Source organism: Carassius gibelio, chromosome B12, assembly GCF_023724105.1.
Source record: "Carassius gibelio isolate Cgi1373 ecotype wild population from Czech Republic chromosome B12, carGib1.2-hapl.c, whole genome shotgun sequence".
Taxonomy (NCBI): domain Eukaryota; kingdom Metazoa; phylum Chordata; class Actinopteri; order Cypriniformes; family Cyprinidae; genus Carassius; species Carassius gibelio.
In genome coordinates this window covers 7,318,681-7,332,633 of record NC_068407.1, presented here as the reverse complement: position 1 = coordinate 7,332,633, position 13,953 = coordinate 7,318,681, and the positions used below count along the sequence as shown (strand labels likewise).

At 38.4% G+C, this 13,953-nt stretch overlaps 1 protein-coding gene across 6 annotated transcripts in view; it reads left to right on the top strand.

The window, feature by feature from the left end:
- Positions 1–13,953, top strand: part of LOC127969429 (dynamin-binding protein) — a 48,858-nt gene that overhangs the window by 23,349 nt on the left and 11,556 nt on the right. Inside the window, exon 1 of one of the 6 annotated variants that reach the window (XM_052571364.1) lies at positions 2,816–4,743. The exons of the other annotated variants lie outside the window; for them this stretch is intronic. Within the exon in view, the coding sequence (XP_052427324.1) occupies positions 3,081–4,743 (1,663 nt within the window). The 5' untranslated portion in view covers positions 2,816–3,080. Of the gene's footprint in view, positions 1–2,815; positions 4,744–13,953 lie in introns of those variants that run through there. 6 annotated transcript variants of the gene reach the window in all.

The following is a 13,953-nucleotide window of genomic DNA, read 5'->3' as shown; positions in this document are numbered from 1 at the left end:
ATGTAAATGTTTTATGAAAGTCAAATTTCAGTTTTAATGTAAAAATTATATTTTCACATTAAAAAGCATATTATAACACTGCTTTTGTTGCTCTCTATGCTACTTCCATGCCACTGACTGGACAGAGGTCATGTGACTACACACACTTTTTAAGGGAAAGTCAAGGTTGGCAATTCGGGTAGCTGCTGTGGGTTGTTTTTTATCCTGTTTTTTTTTTTAAACCTTAGCATCAGTTCCTTGTGTGTATCTCTTTATTCATTTAGCTAGATGTGTGTGTGTGTTTACATTTATTATAACAGGGTGTGTTTCTTAACAGGGAGGGTAGAAACAATGGTTATTTATTATTACAGTGCAGGGAGTCAGTCAAGAGCCTATCAGCTATGGAGTTGTACTCGCTGAACAGCGGTTTTCTGCTGAAGGGAGGAGACGAGCTTCTTATTTCATCATCTCTTCTGGAATGGAAGAAAAAGCAAAACTGGATTTTGGAGTAAGATAGGATTAAAAGTTATTTGAAACTGAATTGGGAAAGAAAGAAAGAAAGAAAGAAAGAAAGAAAGAAAGAAAGAAAGAAAAATAATTTCCTTTCTGGGAACAGTTCTTTCCATTTGTCATGTTGTGGAAACATAGAGTTGTGATTTTGTTTTTTTCACAGGCTCATTTATGACTGTATTTATGATTTAGTGTCTCGTTCTAAACTTTTGTTGCCTTTTCCACAGCCCTTGTTCTAATTGGGATCTGTTTGGGTGCTCATAAAAAGCATCAAGAGCTCATTTGTGTCCTGGATCTAATATCCAGCTCCCAGCTTTTCTGTGTCTGTCTCATGCACGAAAGCCTATTCAGGTTAACAGAAGGCTCTTTTAAGAGCTGTATGTTCCCATCGCCTGCTGGAAAGGCTGTGAGGGATTGGATGGAATGCTATTCTAAAAACAGAGATGAGAAGAGTGGCATGTTAGACTTGTGTCCTCACCACTGTCTCGAGCATGCATCTGAATGCTTCGTTGCTGTAATTACTTTTTGAGTCCTGTTGTGTTCTCTGATAGATTCCAAGTAATCAAAATGTATGAAACAGGCACTCATTGAGGGACAGTGGCTGTCTTGAATGCTTTTGATCCACAGGTTTGTCTATGTCCTAAATGAGATTCATAAGTTTTTTATTTTTTTCCCAGTGTCAGGTTAAGAGCCATTAACTACAGAGCGAAGTTTAAAACTCTTTGGGGAACTTTTTTCAGTTGCACTTTGTATCTTCTAAATCAGTGGTTTTCAACCTGTGGTCCGCGGCCCCCTAATGGGCCGCGGTGGTATTGCAGGTGGGCCGCCAATTATTTTCTATCACATGTATAGTGATAATTTTGACTTACGTCTGTTCTAGAGATGTTACAACTTTTTGATAAAGCTCTGATTGGTTTTCTTTTGGAAATATGTTTCAAATTAATCCTGAATGCATTTATGACTGTAAAAGCACAATTGCAAAATTGATCAAAAAAATCGCGATAGTTTTTTTTTTTTTTTTTTTTTGTCCATATCGCACAGCCCTAGTTTATTCAATAAATATAGTTTAAAATCTAGCTTCTGAGTACTAAGTTATTAACCCAACAATAGCGGGGTCAGTTAATTTTTTTGAAGTGGGCCGCGCAAACATATGTGTTTGGTTGTGTGGGCCGCGAGTTGAAAAAGGTTGGGAACCACTGTTCTAAATACCTCTCTATGAACCTAAAACAGATTATATTTGGCAGATTTTAGATGTACGAAATGTGTTTTTGACGGAAGGTACCAGGTGCACCATCTTTGAATGTGAGATTAGTGCCATTTCAAAGGGTTGTACTTGAGTAAACAAAGTAAAACAACTCCCATTACACCAGAGGAATGTTGTCTGTGAAGTGAAAAACAACATGCACAGAGTTTCGGTCTGCACCATGTGAAAAAATGTGAGATCTTAAACACTGATTATAAAAATACCAAAGTTTATAAAGAATAGACGACAAGCCATCAGACCCACAACATCTCTTATTCTCACTTTCCTTTCAGCCTTAACTGGAGACATATTTTATATTTTAATACCTTAAGTAACTGTAGCAAAAAAAAAAAAACTTGTTTTCTTTTTGCCACATTTTCACATTACTAGTATTTGTATTCATTGACATATTCTCAGTACTGGGTGCTGTAGGAAATTAAAGTTTTGTCTTTTTCGTAGGGGGGCGTGATACACTGATACACTATACTGAAGTGCATGAATAGCTTTTTTTTCTCTTCTTTGCATGAAAAGATGCCCTAGCCTGTGAAACCAGGGGCGGCCCTTAACAATGGTTTATTGTGCAGTGTGCAGGCACTCGACCGTGAACAGTGCTCTCTGAAATAATCGGCCTGTGTCCAACTTTCCCAGGTCAGATTGTTGAAACATGAAAGTAGAAGATTATGGCATCCATGAGAACCTTGCTACTCTGAAACATATGATAGCAAGTTAGAACAGATACAATTCAGTATGTCAGGTTGTTTTTGTAAGCATATACACCTGCTAAAACACAAGCAGAAACTGTGAAATAGTACAGCTTCAAGATCCCTGTTCCTAGTTGCACAACAGCCTAAAAAGAGCCTTCAAGAAGCATGTACAGCTTTACTCATGAGTAATGGCAAGTTTAAAAACACCTCAGAGAAGTTTGTGAAATGAAAGAGGATAATGTTCCCTCCTCTTTTGTGAAGTCCGGCCTGTGTTTTCCTGCAAACAGAGACTTCAGCCAATCACTGCCTCCCTGTAATCCATTCATGTGACTAGGTTCAGTGATTAACCCTAAATGCCTCCCCTTTGCCTCCTCTCCGTTGTTGCTTCTTCCTTCCCCCACCTCCTTCCCTCTCTTCCTCCTATTGGCTGGGTAGGCGGAGAGAGAGACAGAGAGAGAGAGAGATTGAGTTTCTCAGGTCTGAACCAGACAGTCCTGTTCAGTCGGCCGTCATAGAAAGAGAGTTAGAGCGAGACCGAGAGTTTGAGCATGCCTGACAGGTGGAGTCCTCTACATCTAGACCTGGAATGTGAAATCTGGGGAAGCTAACAAAGCTTGCCCTGTTTGTGAACTGTCACGGCCATTATGAAGGGACAGGTGGTTTTAGGACACCCTATGCCGTTTGCCCCAGTGCCCTGGGACTTCAACAGGCCTCCTCCCAAGAGAGGTAAGAGCGTTGAAGAGTTGGTGAGTGAGGGCTGGGAGAAGGAGAGATGCATACAAATGCTGCATTTTCAACAACAGCAACAACTTCAGCAGCAGTCAGTCATGTGTCCTCAGGACTTCAGACCTGCACCGGGACACTGGGAGCAACAGGCCTACCTCAGAGAAGCCAATGGGTACCGTCAACAATGCTGGGAATATGAGGACTGGGACAAGGTCCCTTACCGAGAGGTCCCTCCACAACAGTTCTTCTATCAGTCCCCAGAAGCAGTGTTCCAGGAGCCGAGGAAGCCACAGGAGTGGACCAGCAATCACTGTTTCTATCAGCATCAGGAAGAACTGGATTACTCTGACCACAGGGACTTTGCACAGAGCCCAAGAAGTAAAGAACGTTCTGACTATGTGACCCGGTACCACTCTTGGGAATCAGATGAGTACTGTGAGGAACGAGAACCTTACAGTCGCAGAGATCGGTATGCATATGGTTTTGACGGTGACAGCCAGGACTACTATGATAAAGAGCTTGATGATTACAGAGATGGGGACCGCAGAGGTCGGGATTACTATGACCATAAAGAATTGGATAAGTATGACCGCAGAGACAAGCACTATGACAGTAAACATCAAGAACATTACGACTCCAGGAAAAAGGACCGGTACAGGTATAGAGAAGCAGACCACTATGACTCCAGAGAAAATTACCAGCATGAGCGCTATGATCGTAAAGAGAAAGACCAGAGTGATGACAGAAATAGGGACCGATATGACTGTAGTTACTGTGCGGAAGACCGTAGGAGAGGTGTAAGCTACCAGAATAGAGACAGGGATTCAATCGACCGAAGAGACTACGACCGGTATTTTGAAAGGAAGGGAGAATATTATGACTACAAAGAAAAGGAGAAGATCCGCAGTGACTTTAGGAAAGATGACAGTTGTGGCCATATAAAACGAACAGGAGAAAAGGACTCCTCTAAACTAGATGATAAAGAATGGTACGAGCGTAAGAAAGGTAACCACTATGACCTCAAACAGAGAGACCGATATGATTATAGAGAAAATAGCCAGTCTGAGCAGAGGGATCGCTTTGAACCTAAAGAAAGAGACTCTTATCAGTACAGGGAGGGTGATCAATTTGATTACAGAGAAAAAGATGATCGAAACTACTGGAAAGATGAACGTTATGATAGTGGTGTTAAAGACTGCTATGAATACAAGGGTTGCGAGAGTGATCAGTATGAACAGAAAAGCAGGGAGCGTTACAGAGATGTAAGGTCAAATTCCTTAGATCCGAGACAAGAGTCTGACCACAACAGTGGAAGACACTGGAAGGAATGGGAAAAGGATGTTTATCAAAAGCAAACACTGAAGGAGAGACGGTCGTATGAGGATTCTGTTAAACGCAGTTATGACCACAAGGACCAGTACTGTGATTGCCCGGGTTCAGGAAAAATGGATATGGAAAGTCAAGGCCGGACAAGGAAGCCTGCCTATGTTGGTTCACTTGATAGGAACAGCTTTTATAGGAAGACAGCACCCAGCTCTCTCAGGAAGTCAGAGTTTGCAACCAACAGGAAAAAGAAACAAGGTAAGGCACAGTAGTACCAGCAGCACATCCAGTACTATGATGATAAATCTGTGAGGGGCAAAACACACTTTGGGGTGGCTGTGGGTGTTCTTTGATGTAATGGAATGAGTCGACTAACAATAGATGGTAAAAATGTCCATATGGATATCACTTGAGGTTAAAGCTCTCTTTTGACCTTGTCCTAGAGCTCTGCTTTAGGACATCTCCCAATCAATTCAGGAAACAGCAAAGGTGCTGATTGTGCTGTCAGCATCTTAATGCATAGGTATGCATGTTTGTGAGACTGCCTATTGAAGCTGTCAGTGTGGAGCAGTGTGGTGTTTCACTTTTTTTTTTTTTTTCATTCTTAGAGGTGAACTTGGAAACATAAAGGGAGTGGAGAACTTGTCTAACAGGTTTTGTTAGTTTTTTTTTTGTCCCCCTCTTTTTTTGCCTTTCTTTCTTTCTTTCACTCCATTCCTCCTCTTTTGAAACTTTTTTTTTCTCTTTTGTTTGACAACCACTAAGTATTTTATGATGCCCCAGCTTCAGACAAAGAACAAAAACAACAATACAAAAAAAAAAAGCTTTAGAAGTACTATTTTGGATCAGGATTTCAAAATCCCTTTTGCCACGAACTTTAAATTGGCCTCATTTAGACATTTAAGCTACATCTGTTTGAAAGTGCAATACATAACCAGTTTATATTTTTTCACGTTTTTATATTTTCTTCATAATATATTTTCATATATTTTAGCTTGTAAATAGTTAATTTAATTACCTCCATACCTATATCTAACATAATGTTGATACTAATGCTTCTACTAAATTAATAAATGTTTAGAAAAGTTAGTTGACAAAAAAAGTTACCATGTTGCCACTTGGTTTGTGATTTAGTTTTTTAATGCAATGACATTCATACATCTTCTGTATGTAAATCTGTATGTATGTAAATGTGGGTCACTCTATAGACTTTAGGCCTCAGAGAAACAAGTGCGCAGTCATTTTTAAACTTCTGTTTTCGTGGTCGCTCTGTATAGTCCTATAGCATTGCCATTAGCTGGTAAAGTGGATTTACCTGTTGTTGATAAAAGTTATAATGTGCATTGGTAATGGTCGAAGCAGATGTCAGTAGACTGGGAAGATTACAAAACGAGTGTTTAATTCATAAATTCGTATGGCCTTACAAACTCAGTCCAGGTCTATATCTGTACTATCTACTCCTTCAGGTTTCACTGACAGTCAAGAATGAAAGGTCCTCTGCTATAGCTGCTTCATCAGTGCTTTTATGCATGAGGTGATATTGTTATTGTTGTCAGTGATTGGTGGTGGGTGCTTGGCATACGTGTCTCAGTGGGACATGCGTCTGGCTTGTGTCATGTCCGACACAGAGCAGGTGGTCAGTTCAGCCCAAGGTAATCCTCTATATAGCCTAGTGCTCCAGTCAGCACCTCGGTGTGGAGGAAAAAGAAAAGAAACTCCAGTGCAAATCTCTGGGACTAGCATGTGCCTGGTACCAGAACCCTCCCCCCAATACATGTAGCCTTCAAAGACCTCTTACTATTGAGTTTGGGGCCCCATGAAGAGGAGAGGAGGCCCAGCCTGACTCATAGTATTAGGTTATCTGTTTCAAGCTTCACAGAACTCTACCTTTGTTTTGGCTCACATTCTCTTTTTTCTTATTTTGTAAATGTTGCTGTCCAAAAGCAATTTCTGTAGAGCTACATTCTTATTAGTAGAGTTTAAGACGTTACTCATTAGCAATGTAACAGTTCTTATAAATAGAGTTTAAGGAGAAATGTACTGTTCATTTTAATATTAATAATTATAATTTGTGATCAAAAAAAACTTGTGGTTCTCCTTTCAGCAGTTAAGTTTACTAGAAATTTTAGAGGTGATTTGGTACTAAGATCACCAGCCTAATGATCTTACACTGTTGATAATATACAAATAAGTGTGTGTGTGTGTGTGTGTTGGTGTGCCTTAATTTATTTAGTTGGCTGTTGCTGGTCTTTGTAATCCCTGTGCAGCTGCCAATGCCAGTGGGCTAGAAGGGGATTAGGTGGAAACCTTCAACCAACCCTCACACAACATTTGTACAACATTAAGTCAATGGCCAGCTTGGCAGACAAAAGCCTCAAGTCACAAGCTGAGGAGGGAATTATCTAATTAATGTAGGTCAGGCGTTCTTACACATACACTGAAAAACAAATGCTACATTAATTCTCAGTGCCACACACCATTGGTTTTACCCTTGACTTACTGCATTTTTAACTTGAGACTGTATTATTACCTACGTGTTGAGAGTGATTTTTCTTCCAACGACTCACTCTTTTTTTCTTTTTTTTCTTTTTCTTTTATTATTATTGTTTTTTTTTTTTTTATCTTCCTTGCCCAGGGACCACAGATGTAAATTAGCTTTACAGCTAACTCTGGTACAGGGCTTGAACTGTGCACGGTCCCTGTCAAATAAACTAATAAAATAAAAATAAGTTTATCAGCACTCTGACACAGACCCTTCGTGACTGGAACAACACAGTGGGCATGAGTAGCTATGATAGTAGTAAAGCTCTTCTTTGTGTAAATGTAGAGGGAGGGCTTTTGGTGGAGCCGTATATTATGTCTTCCTGTTTGTTCTTAAATGGTTTGTTTTGTCCCAGTAGGCCCCCTGATGACAGACAATGAGTGTTAGGATGCTTTAGATTACGACATATCTCTGTAATGCTAATCTCAGCATTTTAAGGGGTTTATATAAGACTTAATGACTTGCACTACACCAGTATACACATTGAGTCATGAGCGTGTTCTTATCTGATTCTGTGAATCAAGAGTTCTGTGTGAAGAAGTGGTTTTGTGAACCTGATATTCAAGCATACCAACAAGATTAGCCAGAATAATGGTGAGATTTTGATTGCTTTATATGTGATGAGTCTAGACTGGTTACACAAAGGGCATGCAGGTGTTCTTAATTGTGTTGAGAAAGATAAGACGACTGAAATGTTACAGTAGCTGAATATGAAAACTGTATTGCCAGCTGCTCGATATGTAAAAATGAACAAAACACAAGAAAAGGAGTATGATCCATTTTGTTATTTTGAGAGTGAAAGTTTAAGAATCCACACACCCAGAGTTAGAAGAGTGCAGTTGTTTTCAATTTTTGTTCACAGTACTGGTAAAGCTTACTATAATACAATTATTTCATTTTATTTTAGTTTTCACAATATATAGCTAATTTAATCTTTTACACTTTTACATCATTTTTTTGAGTGTCAATTTCATTGCAGTAATGGATTGCCTCAAAAGAGTCTAAATCTCTTCAATAGAATTCCACTTTAAATGACATGGACTCACAAAGTCTTATATGCAAACAATGTCCCTTTATTTAAATTTCCAAGTAAGGTTGTTATGTTTTGAAACAAGCATGCGTCTGAGAGGATGTGGAGTGGTAAATGGAATGGTTGCTCACGTTTATTACGGGTGTGTCACATCCCACACAAATCTGCCATCTGACTACAACAGAGCACTGGAATGTGAACCCGCAGCCTTTTGCACCGCAAAACAAAAAAATGCAGTTTTCTCTGACGCAGGTTTCTGCATCAGAATGAGACTGCAATAGTGTGGTGTAGCTAATAATGTGTAAAGAAGTTTTAGCCCCGTTTCTGTTCTTGTATTTGAAATGACTTTTTGATTAATTCCACGTATATATGCAGGATTTCAGCAGAATGTGTACGCTTTGCAAGATTTGAATGCGACATACTGTCATTTTCCAAGCCGTGTTTACTTCGTTCTTAATTCTGACTAGTGCTATAAATCTGTCTGAAGGACTGGATTTTTGTGGCTTGCAACAGCTTGCAGATTTCACTCACACACAATGTGTGTCTCGCTCCCACACTTACTTTCATGACAGTTGTGAAGAGTATTCATGGTTAATGGGCGGTCTTATGTGAACTTTGTCCCTTCACACACTGGCCTGATAATTCACGTGACCTTAGACTAGAAAAAGGGATAAAAACATCTCAGCGCAGTCAAAAAGTAAAACAGTTTCACATGTTATAGTGTTATAGTTTCATTTTCAGAGTCATATATATATATATATATATATATATATATATATATATATGGCAAATGCTTCTATAATGTCATTATCTATATAGTATTGTTCATTATAGAAATAATACACCATATTCTAAAATATTATTTATAGTTTTTTATATGTGTTTGTAGAAATAAAATGTATACAAAATATTAGTTTATCAGTTATTTTATTATTTATTAGCATCACCTTAGATAAGTAAATAAATAAGTATCACTTATCATGTTTGAAATTCACTGGACCTTGATGCACATCAAATAAAATGGGCGCCCACCTGCTTCCCTGTTACACCTGAACAAAAACTCACACTTTAAGCAGAAACGGATTAAGACTGCTGAAAGGCAAAGAGGCCTTGGCATTGAGAGGTCCTCAAGATCTTGATGGAATTCAGGCTCAGTGATGTGGGGCCAGGCCCCAAGTCATTCCCAAAACATGGAGTAGAGCTCCCAAAATGAGAGTGTCAATGCAGTGTGTGTAACGGCCTCAGAACTCCAGCTCCAGGCTTTAGCGGACGAGTAACTGTCTCTGTGCTTGCTCAGTTGTCTGTAATGGTGCAGGTTCCCATGCATTCAGATGGTAATGCAGGGACAGAATGGATTTTGTGTCTTCTAGAGAGAGCCTTCCCTGTTGATACAGTGGGAATGAGCGATTCTACCCAGCTTTAGAGGAATGCACCGCCTGTGACCTTTGGTGTGTGTTTGTGTGTGGCAGTGAAGACGAGGAGTTTGGGGAGGAACAGGTGGGTGACGTCTTAGAGGCCCTGTTCTTTCTTTTAGCGCTACTTGAGTCGCCGACATAGACAAGACTGAAGAGTCTTCTCTGCATAGATAAATTGAATTGTTCGGTATGAAATGCAAATCAGTGTCAGGTTCATGGATTAAGGTGTTTTTGAGAGGAAGTGTTGTGTGGTGGTGTACACTGCTTTACGCCTCATGACTAGAGCATCATGAGCACATTGAGCACACAGATCTCTGTGTGTAGCACTGGCTGTTGTAAGACTCCTTGTGCAAACAATCTCACTGGATTATGACAATTAATGGCAAAATGAATGTTTGGAAATGTAAACTGATATTTCCTACTGACACACTACAGCAAAAGATAGCAATAGCTGACTTAAAACCACTTTTTTAGCTTACTAGCGTGAAAATACTAGCGTTCTAATAATTGTGGCTACCACTGTATTATTTGCCGTATCATATGTCAGAAAAATACTTTTTACTATTTTGCTATTGAATTAAAAGTCTTGTACAAGCATTATATCATCAGTTTATTTGATCAATTTAACACATTCTTGCTGAATATGATTAACTTCTTTTCAAATAATTGAAGTGCCTCCAAACTTTTTAACAAGATATTTATAAAATTTAATGAAAGCTTTAAATAATCTTGTCACAAGGTTAATAATCTTGTCACAATTTTGTCACACTGTGCACCATTTTTTATGTGTGTTTAAAAAGTAATTTATGTTAGGGAAATTAGTTCTGAATTGTTTGGGGTACAGTGTTTTCATGACTTTTTTGGCCGTCCTTGGGTTTGCTATTGTGGGAACTATGTAAGCAACACATAGAACACATTGGCTGGAGCACAACCCTGGATGCAGACCAAACATAATGTCACAATCAATTATGTCCACAGAGACAGAAAGAGAAGTCTTTGTGTATGCTTGTGTGCTTAGTCGAGATTACTCTCTCTGCCATTCACCAGACCATAACACACATACAGAAGCCTATGAGCACAGGAACACACGGTCTTGAAATTAAACTGTTCTAGTGCAGCACGCTCCAGTCTAGTGTTAATTTCGTCAGACGAGACGAGACGAAATATGTTCGACCTTTTTTTCCATGACTAAGAAGAGAAGATGACAAATGACATAAAAACTAAGATAAAATCTATCTTCATTTTCGTCTAAAATCATCTCTGCTTTTTCATCAGCTGTTATGCCTTTAAAATATTCAGAAAGAGTTTGCGGCTTTTCGCTGTTGCTCAAGTTACAGGACTCAAACTGCTGAACTCACAACACCCAAAGCGAACATGAGTGACGAGCAATGACCACATGCTAGGTCGAAGGAAGAGGCTCGATATTTGTGCATTATAGTTAGCAGCGGTCTGTTATCAAGAAATAAAATAGTGTGCGCATAGAAAGAATTCGTCCACACACCGCTCTAAAAAAAAAAAAAAAAAAAATTCCTGAGCGCAAGTCCACCGTCTAGGCAGGCTTTTTGTGTTCAATTTTATTCCTGTTGCTGCGCAGGTTCTTTTATTGTACATGACAGCTTATGTCCCGATGACCGGCCTTTGCATTACGATTAAAAGCAGTATGAATAAAGTAAAAAAGATGTGATCAGGTCAATCATTTGTGAATGTGTCTACTAAATCTGAAATTTTCTAAACCAGACACGTTTAACATTTGCATTCAACAAAAATCATTCAACAAGTGTATTTTGTCAGGCAATTTACATTTAACCAATGTTTGAGATATGTGAAACATTTTTTTACTGAAATGTTTATCAGTAATAGTGATATTTAAAAAAAAATTATTAGTTTTTCTTACTAAAACTAGACTAAAATGAAAAGACTTTTAGTCGACTAAAACTTGACTAAAAAAAAAGATTTGTGAATGACTAAATGTGACTAAAACTAACAAGGACATTTGGAACAAGACTAAGACTAAATAAAAAATAGGTGATGAAATTAACACTACTCCAGTCCCGTGCTCAGTCAAATTTTCTGCTGTCTGTTTCGGTTTTGGTTTCTCTCCCTACTCCCTGTTTCACACATTTACAGACATTTTCACTTTCGCACATTTAACCTTTCCTCGTAAATCACCAAACACCCACAGACCTGATTCATCTTGAGCTTTGGTTTTATTTATATGGAACCATGAACCATACGCATTAAAGAGGTCTGAGTAAATTTAGTTTAACTGACTAATACACATTTTTCAGTTTGACAAAGAATCAACCATATCAGATAAACCAAGTTTCAGAAAATTCCCCGGCTCAAATTTCGGGAAAAATTTTACATTACACTTTTGCAAAGTGACCCACATTTGGGTTTTGATCACTAAAAATGTGCACAATTTAATGATTTAACCCTGAAATTCACAAACTAAATAATATAGGGCCTTAAAATAAATATGCCTAAAGGAAAGTTTGTGGAGAGCCAATATATAAAAGGGCATTAAGATATCTTTAATGCTTCTTGAGTTACAAGCCATGCCAACTTTGGAGAAAAAACTTGAAAAAATGCTCTTTCCCTGGTCTTGTAGGGTCATTACCACTATAAATCCCCAATATTCATAATAGTTATGCATGATTGTTTTTTGATACCTGATTCTGAGATTCAGTTTTGAAATTGAGTCTTTTATTGAAGCGCTTTTGTTTTAGACTGAGCTCACAGTTAAGTTTCATGGATGAGCCGAAAACTCTTGAGACCATGTGAAAGAATGGATGTATTTTGAGAGAACTTGCTCTTTGAAGATTATCTTGTTCAGAACAATGAATACTCTAGGCCTGTTAACTAGATGTAGGTCACAACAGATTGTGTTATAATGGTAATGTGTTTTCATGTACTGTGTACTGTATGTGAAGTAGAACAGTTAGTACATGGATGAATGATGCTGCACAGACCAAACTTTATTTAATCTTTCATTAGTATGGTCCACACATTAATGGGCTGTGTACAAAGACTTAGAACTAAATTAGAGGGTAGCTATAAATGACCTCCTGTTTTGTCTTCTTACTTTTCGCCAACAGGTTTGACCATACAGAAGCCTAAAGCTATAGATTGGATGCCAAAATTAATATTATTAGTAGTAGTTATTTGTTGTTTTTATTTAGTTAATTAATTATAATTGTTTAATGGTTGTATTGTGCATGATTGCTTTCATTATATCAACATTATTACTTAATACATTATTACTTAAGCATTAATACACAGTTGCCCTGTCTCTCAGAACAGAGGCTCTTAAGATTTCATTTATGAACATTTTCTGTTTTGCTGTAACATTTCAGAGGTCAAATGTGCAATAGAATTACAAGGCCTTTTGAGTTGCATTCAAATCTCTTATCAGTCTTTACTGATTCGGCAACATTAAAGATTTATTATAGCATGACGTCAGTGCGAGTCACCACATCAGATGGCTAAGACGTCTTAAGCCAGAAACAAGCTAAATGAATCTCTTGTTCCCATTTTGACTAACACAAAACTGAAACTCTGAAACTCCCACACACACAGGTAGGCATGACGATTATACAATATACACTTACATATGTACCAATATCTTTGCATCTTTCCTTTAATTTGAAACTTGATGGCCTTTCTATAAAAGCATTAAAGGTCTTGTTCAAATCCCAGTCTCATCCCAGATGCCTTCCCCTGCCTCCTGAGAGGGTCCATGTCTCACTGCGTGCGTTGACAGTCTTTTGCACATCCATGAAGCACCATCAGTGGTTTTAAGGCAGCATTGTGGGGAGGCACCCATGTGTGAGAGCAGATCACCCCCTCCACACACACACACACACACTCCTGCTCCAGACCCATCTGAGTGCCAGTTCTGAGCGAAGAGATCAAAGAGCAGTCAGACTAAACTCCCAACCAATACATCCTCTGGACAGCCAGTGACCACACGCAGGGCAAACTGCCTTCTCTTTCCCATTCTAACTGGCAGCTTACTTCATGTTATCCCTGTTCTTCCTCATGTTTAATAAATGAGCATAATCCATTCAGACTGGTGTGAAATCTTTTATTATGTCTGTCCTGGCAGGATCAAGGTCTAATGGTGGGATCTTTCCATCCATCCATCCGTCTTTTGTTCACTTGTTCATTCGTTCTATCATTCTACCATTCTATTTTTCTGTTGTTAGAATGATAGAATCTATCTATCTGTCTATTGTTCTCTTTTTCTGTTGTTCCTTCTGTCGTTGTCTATCTATCTGTCTGTGTATTTTGTTTGTTCATTCATTAGTTCTGTTGTTCATTAGTTTGTTCATTCTATCTGTCATTTGTTCGTTTATTCTATCGTGAGTTTATTTGGTTGTTTTGTCATATGTTCTGTCAGTTTGTCTGTTTATGTATCATTTTTTCTTTATTTATCTGTCTATCCATCTGTCTGTCTCTTTTGATTGTTTGTTCATCCA